At 32.9% G+C, this 23512-nt stretch overlaps 1 protein-coding gene across 5 annotated transcripts in view; it reads right to left on the bottom strand.

Annotated features, from left to right (window-relative positions):
* The window catches only part of LOC128994876 (uncharacterized), a 135441-nt gene that overhangs the window by 67507 nt on the left and 44422 nt on the right, over positions 1 to 23512 (bottom strand). For all 5 annotated transcript variants that reach the window (XM_054419697.1, XM_054419700.1, XM_054419701.1 and 2 more), the window contains exons 3-4: positions 15425 to 15642; positions 10168 to 11052 (exon numbers count right to left, since the gene is read on the bottom strand). In XM_054419697.1, the coding sequence (XP_054275672.1) occupies positions 10168 to 11052; positions 15425 to 15642 (1103 nt within the window). The remainder of the gene's footprint in view (positions 1 to 10167; positions 11053 to 15424; positions 15643 to 23512) is intronic.

Here is a 23512-nt window from a genome sequence, read left to right as displayed (position 1 = left end):
TTGCTAAGAGATGCTTATCACCCCCTCCCCCCCAACACTAAACACCCCTCAGAGGTCAACTTAATACCGTCTTTTGTTCATCTTGAAGGAAAGATATTACGCTTTTGTCTTTATGGCCATTTATTCTGACTCTGGTGTCAGCTTTAATTCTATCAGACAGTTTTTAGTGAGAATCAGTTGTAAGCTTTCTGAGATAGATTGCTTTCTTTGGTAACCTTTTGGTAGAATACGTGACCTAAGATACCTTCAGAGAATATTTACAATTTTTTGTATGGTAAATTTGCAATATATTCTTGAGGAGAAAGCATTTTTCAGGAATGACAAGTAGCATAGTGGTAAATTTTGTCTGTTCATCCCATAGTGCTGCATCATCACAATATATATTAAATTTGAATGGAAAGTTTTTACGGACTATTTCACGAAGCATACAGTTTAAAACGTCAACTCACAACAAGGGTTGGCTTAACCACATCCTAGAGGCTAATTATAGAACCCAATAATGAAATTAGTTAATTTTAGCATGCGGTTACTTAAAGGGCGGATTCTTAATTCAAACAAACGAAACCTTTTTGACTACTTTATCCACTTTTTACACTAATGAACTGTTAAAAAATACATCTTGTTTCAAAGCTGTCAAACTCCCCCAAATTACTTGCGTTAATGTTTACAAGGTATTTCTTTTTATAGAACTCTGTAATAAAACATTATTCATATAAAATACAAGTCATATTGTTACGGCGATAAAAAATAACTGATAAAAATAATGGTACTATATATGGTGATTTGGTGGCGAAATTAAAAAAAAAACTTGCTTTACCTACAGTTTTCATTGTTAAATCATTACTTTAACTGTATATCCCCCCTCCCCCCGCCATGTTGACACAAACACTACGTAGATTATGTCCCAACCTCTTTTGAACACCCTGCATGTATTTGCAGTTACTTCCCAGTTTACAATGTAGACAAGCTAGTTAGGGAAGATATTGGCAGTTGCACACTTGAAATTCAGAGCAGGCTTAAGACCAATTACTTCTAAAGTCTTTCTCACGGTTTACATTCTAAGAATGTTGATCAGTTAAGGTAAGCGTTGAAAATGGGAATAAAGAACAACTTTTGTTTAACAATCATCACAATAACAACAGCATTGTTGCATCACGTACCTATTGATACAGATAATTTTATTGTTCGTATGCATCTTAAATATATTAATGTTTTTTGAATGTAAAATAGATTTCCACTGCAAAAATATGAACAGTTACATCTGGAAAGGTATGAGGGGTTTGTCATGTCACAGTGATAAATATAATGTCATTAAAATTCAAGACCTCTTTAAAATGAAGTTCAATTACTCGTACAGTAAAGTTAAAATAATTTGATACTTTACCTGTATCCCATTAGACACATCAATGTTTAAATAAATTATCGCCACAAATAAATACGAGGACATTTATGTAGCTAAGCAAACACAACTGGTGATAATGTATACATTTATACGCAATTAAATATACCAAAATGTGATATAGGAAATTGTGGCGAAAAAAATCGATTTAACAGCTTAGTGGTATTGGCAATTGGACAATCAACACTAGGTATTCAACAGTTATGGGTTTGTTCGATACAGCCATATGCACTTAGGCGTTGATCAACAGAATGGACTTTGGAAATCAGTCGATTGTTACAAGCAATAATCAGTTCAGGTATTTTGAGTTCAATGGAAAACTATAAGGAAAATTATCAATAAGATAGTCTAAGGAAAGTTTTTATTCACAAGATTGAGACTACATTATTATATCCTATTTAGGAAATAGCAAAAGTACGTGAATGCATACCTATACTTCCTTTACAAAAGCATATGGGAAAAATTTACTAATAGTTCTTCGTATATTTTAAAACAGAGTAAGGTGTACTGAAAAATATGTATTAAGGATAAGCACCAGTGTACGCTGAATCTAAGAAAGGGATATTAGAACAGTAACTGAATGGATCATAAACATAAAGAAATTACGTCACTGGCCTGAACGAATATAGTAATAGCAGTAAAAGCGGGTTTGGTTGTTTTCGACAGTTCCATTTAAACACATTATCAATAAAACATGTTTACTTTCAGGCCAGTGATGTTATTTTTTTGAGCTTACCATCCATACTGTTTTTGTTGCAAAATTCGTGAAAAAGTTGATTTTCGAAAAATAAGACTATGGAAATAAATTTTATTTAATATCATTTCAATGACAATTAAAACATTAAAACATTATTATGCAATTAAAAACACAACATACTTTGTACATTTAAAAATTAAATGGCCCCTTTCGGAATAATGCGAACCACAAAATACGCCTTTAATTTTACCAAGCAAAAGGAAAATATAAATTAAATAATTAATTATATGATTAATAATTAACATAATCTAAAGTACAACATAGAACCATAGATTACAAGAAGTAGACACTCCTTTTCCTGTCTATACTCATTTTATCTATGATAGAACAAACTGGCTGGTTCCAAAACACTCTCTTTCTTTATTGCGCTGCATAAAAAAAATGCAAAATTTGAAAAAAAAAATTAAAATATCATTTAAAATCCAAATATGCAGCCCATCTCATTAATGAAAATCATAACTACAGTATAAAAATGTCAAAACAAACATGACATTCCTAAATTTTTGTACAAAAGGAAGCTTCATGAACGCCATAGAAGAATACGAGATATATAAAGCAACAAAAAGCCATAGTTACCATACAACACGAGGCACAAAAACAACCTAGTCACACCTCAAATCAGACTTTGAAAATCGTTAAATAGCCATTTATACATCCAAAATATTTTCTTCAACAAGCTACCTACTTTTTTCGTGAACTACCCTTAAACCAATTTAAAAGAAAAGTTTTTATTTTATTAGTTTTATTACAAAAATCTGAGTTTTTTTTATCAAAGGCATTTTACACGCAGGAAGAATTTTTAAATAGTGACATATCATTATGTTTAGATTATAAATAGGATATTGTATATATTGAAATTTATAATTGATGTATTCGATCTATTTTGTAAGTACTATTGTAACAATGCTTATTACAAAATGTTATGTTTAATGGCTGCAATAAATCTTATTGAATCTATTATTATTGAATCTTATTGTTATGACCTAAAACAACAAACTAAATTTCCAGTCAAATGCATTGTATGATACCATAATAGCTAACCAGGAACAGCTAACCAGCAAGGGACAACGTTCACGATACCAACGCTCAACGTCGCAGTCATGATAAACCTGTCTAAGTGCGCGCACGCGGTTCGTAGGTCTACTATCTTTCCGTCCATGTATTTTTGTAAAAATTATATTTATTTAACGACTTGTTAAGTGAAACATGTTCTTGAAGACCTGATGATGGAGCCAATAGTGTTTCGAAACGCGTATTCAAAAAGACAACCATTGGATTACTCTGGCAGACCAAGGCAACATTATACCTTTTATAGTCTAGAGAGAAATTGGGAAATTTTGTGTTTTGAGGGTCAAAATGAAAAACCCCATTTTTTACCCCATAACACCCCGTTCCCATGGTACGATCATGCAGGTTTGCGAACTCATTCAATTTTATCCCTCCTTACACCTTTAGACCATAATTTCATCAAAATCGGACAAAAAATACTCAAGTTATCGCGTTCACGGACGTACATATATATAAATTTGAACGAATGGTGTTTTGGCCTCTGGCGACATCAAAACGGGACCTACGGTAATAGCTCATTCCCTATATGGGATATTCGCTAAAAAGTTAGAAATGAAGCCGTATGATACCGTATGACCATCGAAGTTTTATATACTTCGATGCGTATGACGCGCTGTCGTGTTCGTTAAGCTTAATCCTTGTCATGTCTCATACAAATCTGATGTGGAACTTTTATACCTACGATATGTACAACATTTTATTAAACGGACGATAAAATGGTGCGAAATAGACTGTTACTAAAATCATTGAGCTGTACATTACAATAGTCTTCCAGAGTTTTCTTTTGAACCTCACTTTTCAGTTGTTATAAAAACTTATCATTCCAAATGAAGCGAACTAAGAACTATTCAAGGTTTTTGTTAGTTTATATATCTTTGGAATCTTTTAAGAATTTAATTTAATCCTAACCTTTAATTAATCCTAATTGTTTTCTCACATTATTGTTTTCTTACGTATTGCAATATAATTTACATATTAAATAATATTAATATTTATAAATAATTATTTTAGATTCATTTAGTTTCATAAAGTTATTCAAAAGAACAGTTTTATTAAATTTTACACATAGCTAAATAAATTATTTAATCTAAAAATTGTGGTAAAATTTTGTTATGAAGATCAACAAAAAAAATATTGAAAATTAAATGTTACAGTTTATCAACTCTAAAGTAGGGGCCTACATATAAATTCATTTCCTGTAAAAGGTATTTGTAGGTTGTTGAAATTGTTAAACTAAAGCCTAATAGGCCTGAAAGGAAGTTAAGTACTTAGACATGTGCGGAATAATAGGGTGCGAAGGTAAGCTGGCAAGCTTGTTTCTTTAAGCGAAGAGTATTACACGTTTCATCTAAAATCCCAGTTGTCATAATACTAACATTTATATATGATAATGCGGTTCCTAGTGGTTCATATCCCTTCTTAAACTGTAGTTCCCTGAAGTCAAACGGGGTGAAGCCCGTGGGTAACAGCTAGTTTTTCTCTAGCAACTGCACTAAGGTAGCACGTAAGAAAGTTTGGAAATATGAAAAGCAGTGTATGTAATTAAAGAGAGAATGCTAACAATTTATAGTACGATTGTTTACATAGCTGTTTATTTATTACTTTTGTGATTTTTTTTTTGTTTGCAAGATTATTATTTGCTACACAACAGTTTGCGAAGTGAAATATCACGGATTCAACCAAGAAAATAAGAATTTACCTACGGTATGTCAATGTCAGTGTTTTGGGTTGTTCTTAATTTATTTATATATTTTGATGTTTTGGTGAGTAGCACGATCGCAACGAAACTTGTTACCTTTTGGCAAAATTTTACTACAGATGGAACACCTGGATTGTTACAAAAATTAAGATTAAATAATTTACTGTTTGAACATTAAGTATAGCTAATATAACAACTTTTGACGCTAAAAATAAAATATATTGTTGGTTTTATCTGTTCTTCTAGTTGATGACGGATTTATTTGTTACCACAAAAGTTAGATATGTTTTAGAGATTTGTAACCTGATTGAGGTAGGTAAATTACTTTTAGCATAGGCTTGGATCTAAATTCAACAAATTTAACTTATTGTAAATTAGTAGTTTTATTCACCTAATAAATTTCTTATACAAACATCTTTGAAAAGTAAATATGTATTGCATTATTCACCCTTGGAAACAAGTTGTGAACCCTTATCAAAATCTCTACACGGCCCCTCTCGTTAACCTATAAATAAGGATATGTAATCCTTAATACATAATATATTGTGACAAATATGATTGGTTGACCTGTATACATACAGTATGTCCAATGCAGAACGAAGAATGTGTAAAAAACAAATAATAAACTGGAGTGACTCGTCGACCGCGGTTGTTGGTCTATAAGTCACAGAGATTTACTGAGGGCGGTCAACTTCATTTAATGTGTGATTTTGAAAGCTGACAAAGCATTGTTCCAGCTGAATTTCCACTTCTCTCCTTCTGTGTTTCATTTTATTAAAACGCAAAATACGCGATGTAAATTTGTCTCTTGGACTTTTTTTTATTATTATTTCAACGTTTTTTTTACTGCTGGACATGAAAGATGTACATAGTGTTCTTGAATATGCAATAAAATGTAAGTTTAGCAAACGAATTAAAAATGATCTTGATTTTACGATAAAGGTACCATGATTACTCTATTCTAATGCAGAACAATGTCTTGACAAGCTATAGTTATAAGTGAATATTCAAGATAATGTAATACATCTTGTGGTTTCAGCTTGGGAAGAATTTATTTTTTACTATTTATCATGGATTAAAATAACACATACTGTACAGGAGAATTAAAATGAACGTTTATATTGGAATCTGAGATTTACTTAGTCGGAACATTGGTAAAAAAAATCGGATATTCTAAGTATAGGACATTTTAACGAATTTCCCATATAGGTTATGCTATCACCGTAGGTGGCACGGTAGACCTAGACCAGGGACCGATTTACTTTTTCATTCTTATGTGCCCAGAGGATAACACTACAATTCGTTAACGTTTATAGATGTGTGTGTGTGTGTGTGTAAATCCGTGAACACGAGTAGTTTTGTGTTCGATTTTCATGAAATTAGGCATGAATTGCTTAAAAAACATGAGCAACTAAATCTACTAAATCAACTATAAACTATATCAATGAATTTCGACTAAATACAGTTAGTAGAAAAGCTCACTTTTAACTTTCTTCCCTAAACAAATGTATTATTAGTATTTAAGCTGTGTGAAGTGGCCTTAATCTAATAACTTAGGTGTGTGCGCTTTGGAGTGTTGTAACTGTGCGCTATCAAAGTTTTATTTTATAGACTATTGGTTTTGTTCCGATAGCTATGAAACATTTAAGCATGTGACAAGTTTGAAATGTTGTACAATTAAAGGTTACGGACAATCTTCCAAGAAAACTTTAGATTTAAAGCAATAGATTGCTTATTTATATATATTTCAAACAAATTTTGCAAATTTATGTATTCCCAAAAAAAAAAAAAACATATTTTCTTCCCCTATAGAAGAAAATCTAGGCGTTCGTTAACCCTAACGTCATTAGGTCCTAGGAAACAAATCTGACATACTATAGAAATCATTTCAGTTAAAATGTTTTCGACAAATTAAAATTCTCTTAGCCAGCAGGTTTGCTGCGACAGAGGTATTATAGTGCCATACTCAGAAATTAAGTAGCAAATCCCTATAAAAGTAGTATAATATACACTTTTAATTTTTGTATAAATGAGATATATATTTTTGCATTGATTTGAATTTCAAATAATAATAGAAATTACAATATTAGGGATATAATTGTTATACACTACCATTTGGATGAAGGGAGGTTTCAAAGAGAGCAAAAGACTGTGTTATCCCCGCGGATGTTGTTGAATAAAGGTTTTTAGGGATGGTCAGAGGCGCCACCAGCAGTCTGCACTGAAAACATTTAATATTGTATCCGGAATGAAATCCAGTAAACAACCCTAATCTGTTTGCTAATGAAGTTGTTAAATTTCATCACATCTTTGTTAAACCAATTCTGTATTGTATGACAATTTTTGTACTGCAATCTATGCATATTGATCATTGCTCGTAGTTTGTTCTTGTATTACAAAATGGTAGTTGTAATGTATTTTATGAGTAAAAATTTAAATGGTATTTTAATTATTTTTTGCCTAGTGTTGTACAATTTATTGACTCACAAATTTAGTAGTATCATTGTTCTATATAGTATATATCACTATCGAAAACATGATTTTATCTTTTACGTTTAACAAATCGTGTTAAACTGATTAGTATCATTCCCAGATATTAGGTTCATATTTGTACGATTATTATTATTATTATTACAATGGGAACGAATAGGAGCGTACTCTAAACCCAAAAATGAAGGGGGGGGTTTAGAATGGTGGGAGATGCTTGTACATTTTATCTGGCGAAAGTTAGCTGCGTGTGTCTTTAGTCAGAACTATTGTTTAGTAGACCGACGACCTGTCTTTGAAATGATACTGACATTAAGTTAAAATAGGTGACCTTTTGATTGCTAAGCGAAAACAATTATGTCAAAACTACTAATATACTCAACTAAGACAAAGCAAATGACCAGAATTGACATTCATTTTTCTTTAATTTACCAACACTAATAAGTATGGAAGTTAGAGACTAATCCTTAGTTGTAAAACACACTACGCATGTTGATTATTTTTATTTACTATGTTACGTCTAGTAATCATTTTTCAAAGTGGTAGGTGGCTTCTTGTAACCAAGCAAATTGCCTGAACTAAGCATACGTCTCTTTGACAGGCTTGTCAAACAATTCAACCAAAACACAAAATGTAAGTTAAAACATAAAAAATTAAACTGTTGATAAATTAAGTGGTTTCACCGGGACTCGAACCTAAAACACCACTGCCATGGTGTTCACAGCCATAGAAACTCAATGAACTCGCTTTTAAATGTTTTGACGAATTAAATTTAAGAGACTTTCAAAGGTTCAGGCTCTGCTTTCATAAACTATATGAGAAGAATAATGCAAAAACAAAACCTATTTTTAAATACCAATAATTTAGCTATAATAGCTATGTAAATAAAATAAACGAATGCATCCACGAGGCATGGGTGGGCAGATGTATAAGTAGGGCTCAGAGAAGTAATGTTATAGGCCATATTACTCATTGGACAGTTATGCTTCACATTAGTCAGCCGTCCAAATGTACTTAGGCTTTATGTTCTGCTGTAATAGACTTTGGTAGTGTGATAGACTTCATGCAATTTCTGATATAGAAAGAACCTGTTCTTTAAACTGTAAAAGTGTGGTAAAATTGTAATAAACGGTATCAACAATCTGACACATACTTTCTCCTATAAGTTTGCAACAACCTTTATCATAAGTGGTGGGATTAACTATGATATTTTATAGGAAAAAATCACAAAAGTTGCAATAACATTTGAAACGTAATTGTTACAGCATTGGGGGGTTGCATTATTTTGTTTAGAATTATAAGGACCATAACACATTAATTTTAATCAAAACCGGCTTTTTCCTAAAATCAGATTTTTTTATTTTTTTGGTTGTTTTATGGGAAAATAACATAAGTTACCCGCACTAAATAACTTAACTTATAAATAACTTTTGAACCGCAATTTTTACGGAAAATGGGATGTATACAATTTTGTTAGGAATTAAAATGAATATAACATCCTAAATCTTTATCAAAATCGTTCGGACCATATCGGAGAAATCCTATTCTTTTGTTATTTTATGGATTTTTTTGAAGAAATCACCATTAGAAACACAGTTTCTAAAAAAAACCTGGAGATACCATGGAGTAGTATCTACATACCAAACTTTATCAAAACAGGAGTGGTATGTAGCTCTGTACACATCCACACACAGACATCACTTCCAAAACCACTTTTTTGGGTTCAAGGGGACCCAAAACGGATATATCCACTCAAAACTCAAATTCGAAAATTTTGACGAAAACAATACTTTCTCCCTATACTATGTATAAGGCGAGAAATTAAAAATAAATTGTGGACAGGACTATTTGCTACAGTTGCTTTTAACATTGACGATATATAGTCAATGATTTTAATAACCACAAATATTATCTTCTGTGTCGTCCCCCCAATTACATAGCATGATAGTTTAATGGATACGAATGATTCTCCGGAAATATACACAAATTATATGCAATTAACTAAATAAAAAGGTCGAATGAGGAGGTTAATAGTCGAACAACCAAACACTTAACATTCTTCTTTCTTTTATAACATTGAAATTGATTCAACTATAACTTCAAGTTACAGTTTGTTGTAGCCTATTCTTGCAAGCAAGCTGAATGGGAAAACTTTAACTGTGCTAAATGTGATTAGATAGAACTCAGTAAGCAGGAAAATTGAGTCCAACCTCATTGTTCACTGCCCAAGTCTTTACTGACAATTAACTTAGCTCGGGCGTACTTTTACTTAGGAAGAATTGTTTCTTAAATACACTTTTTTCCAGAGTTATATCCAAAATACTACAATTTAATTGTTATACGATTCATGTGGATCGGATGTGGATACTTTTTTTTATAATGATGTAATACCGATATTTTAACATTCTAGAAAAGTAAAGGTCCAAAGACAGTTGAATGATACTTTTCGTTATTTTGGTAACATCATATTTTTGTTAGTAAAATTACCATTTGAATATATATTTGGAATTGGTGCGTTTCCAGTGACTTCTGATTTACAATTTTAAGATGATTCTTCGGCGTTAAGATTTGGCCCAGACTCCAGATCTTAGACAAAAACTTCGTAGGAACTAGGGTGTAGTCGTAATAGGACGTCCACTTAATGCCCCTTACATAATGTAAATAATACTGTAAATTTTTACCATTGTAGACTATTGGATGAATATGCTCATACATACAAAAGTAGCAACATCTATCGTCAAAAATTTAAATTCATACCTGACTAAGTATTGTGAAAAGTCCTTCTGCCAACTGGGTGATGGGTCCCGACAAGATGGCGTCTGCCGTCCTTCCTGTACGTCCACGTGGCACTTCCGGTGTAAAGCACGTTTCAACGCGTCCACGACTAACCGCACAGCACTCCGCACAAGATGGCGGTCGAACCGCAGCGGCAACGCGCGAACGCCCAAAACTCCTACGGGTAGAGGAGGCACCATATCAAGCTCTTTAGCCGACCGCCTCACCCTTAGTGTTCTATCACTATTATTGCTTGCAGTAGTGTTAAATGAATCCGACGTGGTTGAGTTTTCAAACACGTGCAACGGAAAAGGTTCAGACGTTTTGTCCTTGGAGAAAACCGTAACTCTCTCATTCGATATCCAAATATAATCGTGCGACACAGACGTATTCTTCGAACTAAGGCTACTTTCGCTTACCCTATCTAATTTATTTATTTTATCGTTTACTTCAGTGCGGTTATCGAGATTTATTTCGTTATTGTTTATATTTGAGTTATTAACAAGACCCGTTTCGTTCGTTCGCGTATTTAGTTCTCTACCCGTATCACTTGTAGAGTTTGTGGAGTTGGCGGAACCCAGCTGTTTGATGAGGTTGTTGAAGTAGTCTTCACTGGAGGAAGTGTCGTGGTGGTCTCCACTCTCGCGCGCTCTTCTGTCTTTGATTCGGTCGTCCAAGGGGTAGAAAATGTTCAGCTTTGATTCGTTCCTGGCGGTAAGAGATGACCCAGTGTCGATCCACAGCCAAACAAAGTTGCCCTGGACCATGTGCAGTCTCTTGGCTTCGTCCATCACCCGCTTGGCAGCAGCACTGTCGCTCATCATCACCACCACTCCCTTGGTTAGGTGGGATACGTCCGACAACATCCTGAAAACAGACAACACGTTTAGCATTATCATTATCAATAAATAAAGACAACATTCTTGCGTATAACCTGCATGTGATAAAGCATAAGTGTAAAATAATGAGTTATGAATGCGACTACGCTACTCACTATTAGACTAGCTTTTTATTTAATCAATGCCATTGATCAAGGCCATACAACTATAAGGGAAGGATGTGTCTGGTTTACAACATCAAAACGCTACTGATTTATCCTAAGGTCAGCGTACTTGTTAACTAGTTGGTCACGTCAACCACACAACTACCTAACAATACACAAATTCACCTCCCTCTGTAAAAAAAAAAAAAATTCCAAGACATAGAAAACGTTACCAACAATTATCAATTATCAATCAATGCGATGGGGACGCCACCTAGGTGCGTATTTTAACCCAAATATGAGTGAAGGATCAGTGTACAATGAAGTTTGATGGCCTGTGTAGCTTTGTTACTGACTTAGGGTGGGTTTCTGAGTCAGGGATTTATAAGTCCAGAACTAGGCTAGTCAGGGATTAAAATTAGTCATGTACTAAAAGCTCACTTTCTGAGTCAAGGATTAAGGACACACGGACTAATTTAAAGCGGGTACTTAGTTTAGTCAGAGATTAAAAGAGCTCATGATTTTCAAGGGGAATGTAGGGTAATTCGTGCCGCCGTGCTGGCAACACTGTCAATTTGATGTGCGCACTGCTCTGAAAAAGTAAACAAACAACGATCTCAGTCAAACCTTGGTTTTGACTGTTTTGAGGTTTATTTCTGTTTTAATTCATTTATCATTGTAATATATTTTATTATTGTTATAAACTAGTTGTATCGTAAAATTTTAAAGGTGTTTTAAAGGTAGTAACTTATTGGTGTTTCATCCTATTTCTTTTGGCTGCACTTTACTTTACGTCCTATACTCCTTCGAATTAAAATATTGGTTATTCATCGTTTGGTTGGTTAGGTTAGGTTAACCTTACCTAACTAACCAAACAATATAACTTATCGAATAATCAATATATTGATCGATATTTTCATTCCAATGAGTGTAGGACGTAAAGTAAAGTGCAGCCATAGTTTGAATAGGCTTATTGCAATAATGCTCAGGTAATATCAACAGGGAGTCATAAGTTACCGGTACTAGCTTATTGGCCTACCCTAGCCTTTAAAAAAAAACTTGCCGACCAGGTTAATGAAATAATTGAAATATCGAATAATCAATTATTTCATTCGGTTGTTCTTGACAACAGATAAGTTACGGAAGTCTCTTTACACACTGTCTAACTTACTTAGATACTAGCCACTTGAGGCACATAGCAGCATGCCGATGATTCTGAAATATTAGTTAGATAAATATTAGGCTTCCCGCAAAAGTGTTCCACTTGCAAAAAAGCACAACGCTACCAACACTTTCTTCCACAAAGGTAACCTAGTTCCCCTTGTGGAAGTGCCTTCCAAACTGGGCCTTATCAATTCAATTAGTTCTCTCACAGAGTTTTTTGAAAAATCTATACCTAACTTATCCTTGAATTCATCCTCACTTAAGTCATAAAATGGATTATTTTCCCGCTCACAACGAATTCGCGACCCACGAAAACGGTAAAAATCATGATAGTCAATGTAATCCATAATCACCTTAAACTTTAACACAAAAATGGCTTAGGTTAAAAGTAGACGACTAAAATTAATCCTACCCCAATGCAGGATTAAAATCTAGCATGTTTTAGTCCGTGGACTAAAGCATAATTTCTTTAGTTTAGACTTAAAAACTAGTTCTTGACTAAGATTAGTCTCTGACTTATAAGTACTCGAATCAGAAAGATATTTTTCTTAGTCCAGTACTAAAATGAGCTTTAGTCTAAGACTAGCGCTAATACCTGAATCAGAAACCCGCCCTAAGATCAGCGGTTTCATTTATTTAAAGCCCAATGATCAGGAACATCTGGGTCCAGTTTCAAACGATCAAAAAGCTACTGATCTTTCTCAGGATCGAACCGGCGACCTTATGATTACTATATCCACTCAGCTACCCAGCCAGTTGATAACAGCTCATAGCAAAGTTATCCTGGTCATACTAAAATTTACCACACAATGCCAGACAAAGTTGAGTTAAATTTACAACAAATTAAAAGTCCTTTTTGCCAGCCAATTTTGTTTTCACAAGTAGTTCAAACTAATAAACTTTAGCATTGACTAGTCAATGATTTTAACATTAGTTAGTGAGGCACTTTCTTTCATAAAATTTGTCCCTTTTAAGTAGATTTTCGTAAGGAATGGACAAAGGTTCTGTTCCGTCACAGCACAATTTCTGTTGGAAGAGAGCGGTTGTAATACAATTATTCCAAAATCTAACAAAAGTTAACAAATTAACAAAAAGTTTAAGAAATCAGGAAAACTTCTTTCCTAATTATTTTATAGAATAAATAATTTTGCCATTTAGCTGTGAAATGCAATCGATGGTTTTGGAAAAAAGTTTTTTCAATTAATAAATCTTATTACTGGTACGATTTGGAGAGAAAAACAATAATTCACGATTGATATACAATATCTGACTAAAGGATTTCTTGTAAAATTAACACGAACCTAAAAGAAAGATAACTTTTTCTACCACTCTTGATCACTCTAAATTTTAATATCTTAAAATACAAATGAATGAAACTTCACAGAGTATAAGAGCATTCCGAACAATTTACACAAATAACAATAGCTTGTCAAGAGTGTTAGCATTTTTATCCAAAATGTTAACTTAATTAGCATTTTAATTAATTAATTTCCAGATATTTTTAGCATTATCATTAAGTAGTACACTGTGAATAACCGCTCAAATGATTAGTTACTGCATTAAAGCATTCACAAGCAAAATGCTATCTCTGGTTAAGCCGGTTCAAAAGCCTGATTCCGACACATGTCATTTGGCTGATGTGTGAATCATCCCTACAATTATCGAAATGCACATGTGAAGCCGCGCAAAACAGACATTACACTGGCTGTGTTAATAAAGTGTGTATTTATATCCCTATGCAAAATAGATGTGCTTTTCCACTAATTTTTAACGAGTCAAATTTATTTATTAGTAGTGTAAAAGTGGTACCTATTTAATTCATTTATTCAATTAATCTGAACATAGAAATAAATGGTAATCTTATACTTTCTCAGAGATTGTCAGCACCCCTTATCATGAAAACTCCTCATGGGGTTGGGAGTAGCTATGTTAATTTTGGGAAAAGTTAAAAAAACTGCAATAAATTTTGAACCGTAATTAATAAAGCATTGTAGGTGTACTGTTTTGTTTAGAATTTAAAGGATCAAAGAATTTCCCTTATTTTATGGTTATGTTTTTAGGAAAATCATAATAATACGTGAAAAACACCTGGAGATCCCAGGGGCCCATTTCATAATAAACTACAAGTTACAAGTTACAACTTGTAACTTGTAATTTCCATTAGATTTGCATTGGGCGATCAGCTGATTTACTAATAATATTAGTTTGTACTTTATTATGAAATGGGCCCCTGGGAATAGAACCCATCAAACATGGACCACAGGTGTATTCTATAGCTCTGTACACATCCACACATAAAGACATAAAGATCTTCACATACAGGTATCACTTCGAAAATATTTTCTTTTTGGGTTCAAGGGGAGCCGAAACGAATATTTCTGCCGTAAACTCAAACTCAAAAATGTTAATTAAAACAATACTTTCTCCATTTATAAATGGGGAGAAAGTAAAAAATATTTTTGAAATTTAGCAAATGAGCAAAAGAGTGATAGGAATCTAACAACCGCATATCCCAATTGGATCGGACCTTTTGGTCAACGTAACAACACTATCAAATCAAAACCAAACCATTATCACAGCTCCATATAACTACAATATAGCTCCATATAGCTTTATGACTACGAGAAAATGAATACCTATAACCTCTATAACTTGTTTTGAACGCAAAAGAGCTAAATAAATATCTGGATGTTGAAGCAACATATATCAAACGTTTAAACGTGAGACGCGTCGTTATGTTAGAGATTTCTGCCAGACTTTTCGGTCTTTCGTTGAAAAGGCGTCTTCATTGGTTAGGCTAATACCAAGATGTATGGGGGTAAAAGCAATAGAATAGGATAAAATTTTAAGAAATGTTTAAACGTCTGGCAGGTAACTCTACAGATCAAACGATTGATGCAAAAAAACTAAGTTGTCTAATGACTACTACCGCGAAAGCTGATTGAAAAAGAACTATTGTTTTACGAGTAAACTAATCTCTTGTGTGTCTTATCAACACTAAAATGACAGCTGAAATTCATGCAGGGAATACAAAATAATCTACAGAACAATTCAAAACATAAAAAAGTGTCAATCTGTACGTTTAAACACTACCTGAATATTGCTTGCCGAGCTGCGTCGGGCCGTAGTGGTATGAACTTGGGCTGGAGAGGAGGGGTGGAAATGACGTCAGCCACGTCCTTACGGAGGGGGAGTCCTGTATAAATGAGGGTGAAGGTGTGCCAATGGGTGGCCAGCATGAGGGACCTCAAACCTCGGAAGAGATCTTGGACTCCAGCGTCCAGGCGAACCTCCAGCGGGCCCAGGGACTCCTGTAACATAATAAGGGGAAATGTACTTCCAGCTATTGATAACTTGATAACTTGTTTATTTTACCCGTGAAGGTTTAGACCAAAGGTCCACTCCACCACCTTCACAGGCTATTGAGAGAGGATGAAGCTACATTCGGATATTTAAAGAGGATGAGTAATGTACTTCCAGCAAATCTAAAAGGAGGCGTAATGTACTTCCAGGTATTTAAAAAGAAGTAGTAATGTACTTCCGGGTATTTGGAGTAATGTACTTCCAGGTATTCAAAGAGGAGGAGTGATGCACTTTCGGCTATCTAAAGAGGATGAGTAATGTACTTCCAGCTATTTAAAGAGGAGGAGTAATGTACTTCTGGTTATTTAAAGAGGAGGTGCAATGCATTTCCGGTTGCTTAAAGAGGAGGTGCAATGTACTTTTGTTTTTTTAAAGAGGAGGTGCAATGTACTTTCGGTTGTTTAAAGAGGAGGTGCAATGTACTTTCGGTTGTTTAAAGAGGAGGTGCAATGCATTTCCGGTTGCTTAAAGAGGAGGTGCAATGTACTTTTGGTTTTTTAAAGAGGAGGTGCAATGTACTTTCGGTTGTTGAGGAGGTGCAATGCACTTCCAGCTATTCAAAGAGGAGGAGTATTGTACTCTAAACTGTAGGTCCCTTAGTTGCCATTAGCTGTATGGGCTATTAATTAACAGCTGTGTCTAAGGAACATGTCGACCTTAGTCACTAACAAGACTACAAGATCGCGCCACTCATCCTACACTCATCCTCCACTCATATTTGGGTTAAAATACGCACATAGTGGCGTCCCCATCTTAAATAATTGATAATTGATAATTGATAATTGATACATCCGAATATTTAAAGAGGAGTGGTAATACACTTTCAGCTATTTAAAGAGGAGGAGTAATAAGTGTAATGTGAAGACAAATAAATCGTGTTCTAGAAAATTATTCTATTCACATCAAACATTCAGAAAACGTTACATTTTTTGGTAGTATGTTATTTTTAACACTTATACATTCTATTGATTTTCTATTTCAAAATATATAGTTAGTTTTTGCTATATTTAGATACGACCGTTTAGGGAAAACACTTTTCAGAATTATTTAGATTTTAAACATTGAGCTAAGCAAACATGTTTAAGCCTGAATATGAAGTGAGAGTGTATAATTGAGGTGAGATGCCTTGTGTGCAAGTTTATACAGCAAGAGCCATTTATTGTAAAAGAGTGAAGTTTTAAACTATCAAAAACCATTTTATCAAAATCCTGATCACCAAACGAGCACTGACAACTAAGCTAACTAGTAACTTTTTTAAACTGTCTCAGAAGGCATAAATGTCCGAGAACTAAAAGCAATATTTATTTTTGACCTCTATTTAGTAACCCTCCACATAAAATATACTGTGAAAAAAAAATACTAAATGCAATTAAAAAAGACCTGCCGAAAAATTATATAGCTTCAAATTAAATTTAAAAAAAATACAGCTTATATTTTATTTTATTGAAATCGTATAAAAGCTGTATAAGTAGAGAATAAATTGGTATAACGCAGGTTTATCATTCCGCACGGGTTTGAGGGTAAGCTGGAAGGTTTTTGCTAGTCAGATAATAGCAGTAAGCAATTAAGGGATATCTGGCCAGACCGTGGCAGGAAACATTGGGTTTATTTATGGTCAAAATCCCTCCTTGCTTATCTGGTATCGTGTGGTGAAGACGCATTACATGAGTTTTATCCTCCTTTGTTCCACCCTATTGTCCTTTTAAAAGTTATGTGAGGTATAACGTAATAGTTAATAAATAACTTTAAGAACCCATTTCATTATTGGTGTTTCACAAGTATCGGCGTAGTAATGATAATGGAAATTTTAAAATTGTTATATTTTTTACCGAATACGTACTTGATAGACAAGTGGTTATAGTTCTTGCCTTCACGATTTTTTTGTTTTATTCAGAGTTATATTAGGCCTAAATAAATCTTAACCTAGTTGCTTTTTACAACTGGACGAAGAAATTAGTGACGCTATTTTACAATAAGTATATTTTTATAGTAACTAGACCAGGGTTTATATCATTTCTTTTAAGCTATGTACAAAACACATATCATATAGACCCAAAGTGAACTTATTGTAACAATTCGTATCGAATACTCTGAAAACAACACGAAATATACAGATCACATTAGTTGGTAATTTTAAACTCTATGCTACAAAATATTTTATTAACTTTATTAGGATAGACTGGGACAGTGGCGTCGTCCTGTAATCCAGCTACTAGGAGGTCACGAATTGTGAATATTTATAGGAATATACTGTGGATGCGATACTCCCTGGTGTGGATTAACGTTCGCACTAGTGAGTACTACGACTATCCGCAGTACTATACTGATAATTAGACAAATTCGTTAATACCAAGGCGAAAGTGGGGTTCGGATTCCACTATAAACTGTAGGTCCCTTAGTCCCTTAATCCCTTAATTATCACATGTGTCTAAGGAATATGTCGGCCTTAGTCACTATAAAGACTACAAGAACGTGCCACTCATTCTACACTCATCTCCATTCATACTGGCTTAAAATACCTACTTTGTATGGTCGCCATGAAAGGTATTAAAGTATTAGGAGGAAATTAGCAATAGGTTGTCACCATGTTTCGCTGGTTTGATTATACAAAGTCATTACATACACTATTTAGATCTAAATTTGGCTCAGCTGTCTTAGATCATTGGGATTTTCTTAAATGTTTATTTCAGTGAGCAGCCAATGTAAGTCGGGGACAAACCAATATCTCATTTATTTGACACCCATCTTCATACCCCTTCGCTAAATAACGCCCTTGGTAGTAACCTAACCTGATTTACTTAACCTAATATAGCATAGCATTACGAAGTAACCTAACCTAACCTTTTCAACCTAACCTAACGTAACCTAACACAAACTAACCTAATCCGACCTAAAATAACCCATCCTAACCTAGCCTCACTATGGTAAAAATTTAATTCTTAATATTTAATGTTCTATGTGTACTACTATAATTTCTACATGCTAACAGACATTATAAGGTGTATTCATATAGGTTCAACTAACTATATAAATCTGTTTGATTTTTACTCAGTCGTATAAGTTTTTGTTCAATAATGGATCTAATACTGAACATATGATGTGAGCGCACTTCACCCAACAGTTGACGTAATGTGGATGGTAAGTGCTTTGTGAAATGGGCTGTAGGATGAGATTTATAAGCTTTCCCTGTCGTTATTCGTCTGTGGCATGTGTGATACGAAATTGACAGGATTTTTACAAATCTGTCCCTAAAACTGTGTGATATTGTGTATTAATTCAAAATTTTGCAGTTCTTGTTTTTTTTTACTTCCCCCCATACATAAGTATATGGAGAAGATATTGTTTTACATTAATGAGTTTGAGTTTTGAGTGGATATATCCGTTTGGGTATCCCTGAATCCAAGAATGTTGTGTTTGAAGTAATGCTGTCAGTGTGAGTGAATTTGAGCTATAGACTGGGGTTTTACAAAAACAGTCCAAACTATTCTGACTATAAGTAGTATGTTATGGCCCTTAAGACTCCAAAAAAGTGGATTAACCTGCAATGATGGAAACATTTCAGTTCAGAAGTTATTGAAACTTTATTCCCCTTAAATATCATAGTTCCTCCCAACGTTTGCCTGTGATAAGGGTTTTGCGCTAATTGAATAAAGTATGTGTCAGATTGCTGATATCGTTAATTTATTTGCCTTTTTGCTAAGACTCTGTACAGTATGATATAAAAAGGAATTCTTAATATTGGTATTCAATGTTGATTATTCTTCTATTTAATTTACTCTGGGTTTTAATAATTTTGTTGTGGAATAAAATTGTAAGCTTTATAAAAATAGCAACGGAGTAAATTTAAACAATGCAAACGTAACAATATGTTTTTTTACATTATCTGGTAGAAAAAAATATTAAAATTCACTTCCAGAAACCTCAACTCAAAACGGTAAACCCCGAGGTCAGAACCGTTAGAGTACGAAACTTAATGTTTCTAATTGCAAGATTACAGTGTATCATGAGTGTTGAGCAAAATCTTAATGTTTCTGAAGTTCTTGGCGCTACTTAAGCGCTAATTTCAATTTAAATCAAATGTATTAATTATTAGAATTTAAAATTAAATAACCATCTGAAACCGTCATTGACAGATATTAGGCGAACGATAAAAATGTGTATATATATTTTAAGTAAACCCCACAATATTCTGTAATATGGAGGAAACCACAATTACTAATTTGCGGTTTTATTTGAAACCGCAAACTCGATACACTTTTAGAATAACCATGGTGCTATGAACGGTCCCCAATATGTTTGAACACATTTTAAGCCCCTCGCTTAAATAAATAAATCTGACAGTATGGTCAGGACTATTTAGCTTAATTTTTAAAATTAAAGTTTTTAAATATTTTAATATAGTTTTAAATTGATATTTTTTAAATTTACAAATTTTAATTTTTTTTTATGTAAAGTTTTTAGAATTTAATATTATAATTAGCCTATTTAATTTTATTTTTAAATATTTTAAGCGAATGTTAAACATATTTTAAGATAAAAGTCAATCCATATAGCAAACTGAATTATATATTATGTAATAAATAATTTACCGGAGTGAATTTAATTCAGTAAATGTTACAAATTACTCTAATCGCTCTGTTATTAAGTGTTCCGTGGTGGAAATACAAACAAAAACCGGTCGCTAACTGCAGACACAAAAAATTCCAAAACAAAGTCATTATTTAACTGGGCTTGGGTGGAGCTTTGGCTGTGACAATGATAAATATCAAAGATCTTTAAACCTGCGAGGAAATATATAAATTTTGTACCAACTTTTTGTGAGTTATTGCTGGCTGTAAAAACGTTGTATCGAAATCCATGTGATTACTAATTGCAAACCAGGTTAGTTGAGGAAACTGTTTCATCTAAGCTGGATGGGCAATTAGACATAAGTAACGTTGTTTATATTTAAGTTTTATCTCATATGGTTATTCTTAAGGTTGTTAAGCTACCTACACATTGTAAATATCCATAACCGGAATAAATATGTCGGTTTAGTTTTATTGATAAAAATACAATATATAAAAATATCTCCAGGATAATTTATCTAGGTTTGTTACAAATTAAACATTTAAATCACAAACAGTTATTTACAAACATTTTTCAACCCTCGTTTTCAAATTATCTTCAAGTATTTAGTTTTTTATACGTTTTTATTTACATTTGTCCTATTTAGTTTGACTTCTGGTCATCCATTTCAAATTTTGTTAAATCTACAATTATGAGGCTTTTATTATTTTAAAATATTTTAGTAAGTATATTATTATTGGCTTTATTTAAAACAATTGATGCAGTGAAGATGTTCATATTGATTCATAAAACTGTTTTTTTTAAATTTCTAAAGACCTGAAAATTAATTGTGTGTGTTCTATTTACTGGTTGACAATTATAGTTGAAAATATCAGTTATGAAAGTGAATCACTCTCTTTTAATAAGCAAAGTAATTTCAAAATTAAAAATTGTTGTACACAGCCCATTAGTGTTCCAACGAGATTAACTCAAGTGTAGTAAACTGCTTTTACATTTGTAATGTTTTTAAAGTCTCTATGTCGTAATGAGTTGGTCATTAATGAAAGCGGCATTAAGGATGGGATTTTAATGTTATACATAAAATGACATATTTCAAAATGAGTTTAAAGATTGAAATTTCCATGATTTTGTTATAATAAGCGCACAACCAGGAATTTGTATGGAAGTCACTTGATAAATCCTAGATATTAACACAGGCTATATATTAACAAAAAAAGCTTGGGATACTAGTATAAAATTTATTGCTATTAGCTATTTATTGACAATAAGCAAGAAGTGTTGCGTGTCCCTGCTTAAACTAGGTAAGATATAAAGACGAATACAATGGTAATGTTAACACATACAAGTTTGTACTATTTTACACGAACGCTGAGTTTTGTCATAAAAGCTACAAATAACATAATGCATCAGATACGTATTTGTATATAAGAAATACATTTATTTTAGCGAATTTACCGTATAGGGAATAGGTTATTAACGTAGGTCTCACGGTAAGACCTGGACCCGGGACCGATTTACTTTTTCGTTTTGAGGTCCCCAGAGGCCAAAAACACCATCCGTTCAAATTCATATATATTGATTCACATATATCATATATGTGTCCTAGCACGAACTATAGCAAAAATGATCTGATTTTGATTAAATTTAGTATAAACGTGTAACCTTCATTTATTCGAACGAGTTCGCGTACCGGTATGATCGGACTATGGAAACAGGGGTTTATGGTTTCACTCTGTAAACATAAAATTTTTCAATTTCTTTCCAAACCATTTTGTAAAGCTCAAAAAAAGAATTAATCTATAATGTTGAAGGATTGTTGTATGTCTACTTACGGAAAAAATCACAAAAAGGGTAAATTTAAAATTACCATGTTATTTTTAAGGAGAATAAATAAACTGCTGTGGCTTGCTTGTCTATGTGCATATTTTAATGAAATTTTGTTTACTTCATACTAAGCTATCAATATTTCAATTAAAAAATCCCTATTTCCTTCCCTGTAGCAGCAAACCTAGGTACTCATCATTAAGGATATTTAAATAGGAAATAAATCTAACAATTTTAAGGGAATAATTTAGTGGAATTACAGTCAGGTAAATTAAAATTCCCTTAGTCTGCAGGTTTCTGCTGCGGGAGTATTTTTCTACCTTCACATTCTAGGACGCTATCATAAGTATAAAACTATTGTTTCTCTAGCCCAGAAACGTCTCTCACATTATTTCAGGCCGAACCTAAAGAGTCGTAGCTCTTTGGCAGGATTTGACCACGGGACCTCGGAGACCGAAGTACTAAGACCAGCTCGCTCCTCTAAAAATAAATGTATCGAAGCAATGAATAATTGATTAGGGTGGGTGGTCTACTAAGTGTTCAAACTAACACCGAGAGATGTTTTCATAAATTTTCTACCACCTAGATAAGAAGAATAAATTTTGCAGAAAAGACCTCCCTCCGATAATCTGTAATTTTATTTTTCAAAATTACAAATTAATCACTTAAACAATTTCCAACAGTGTAATGTATTCTAAACTTACCTAAATTATATACTATGGTCATTGTTGGACAACCACTCTTTTAAATTAATTTTTATTAGTTTTATATACAAGGAAAAGAGATTATTATATTTATATCAAATTATTACAGAACCAAAATAAGATACGAACCAATCACAGATTCTTCTACAATTCCACAAAGATGACAAAGAAACCTCCAAGGTACCCAGAGAGCGACTTTTATCTTTTAATTACAAACCTTTTGTTCTTTGATGCTGGAAAAGTTTTGTCTCATTTTTAGTCATAAAACATTTATTTATTAGTGGAGTTTGTGAAAACCTTAAAAATATGGTCTGAATTGCAAAATATCTACTTAAAAATGGTACACCTGATACACGTTTTTAATTTAATGTAATCTAATTTAACGCAGACAGAGAACAAACACAAGTTAACATATTTTTCAATAATAAAATTTGGCTAAAACTATTTAAGCTATTTTTCCCCCGTCTAACTTAAAGAATCAATTGCACGATAATATAATTTTTGTTTCATTTTATCACACTTAAGCATGTAGTAAAGTTTTTTAGTTTTTTCTAAGGAATGAAGTGAACAGAGCAGATTAATTCAACTGTAAATACTCGAAGACTCACTAATTAGTGGTAGCGTTGAAAACATTTCCATCTACACTCAGCGCTAACATTCCAAAGCGATACGTTTAACTAAATGATTTTTGTAATATTTGTAAATGTGTGAATGTGCATTA

The sequence above is a fragment of the Macrosteles quadrilineatus genome, unplaced genomic scaffold (assembly GCF_028750875.1).
Source record: "Macrosteles quadrilineatus isolate MER2022 unplaced genomic scaffold, UCM_ALF_1.0 Scaffold_5__1_contigs__length_97177068, whole genome shotgun sequence".
NCBI classification, from domain to species: Eukaryota; Metazoa; Arthropoda; class Insecta; order Hemiptera; family Cicadellidae; genus Macrosteles; species Macrosteles quadrilineatus.
The sequence above is the reverse complement of the archived record's forward strand: the minus strand, read 5'-3'. Positions and strand labels throughout refer to the sequence as shown.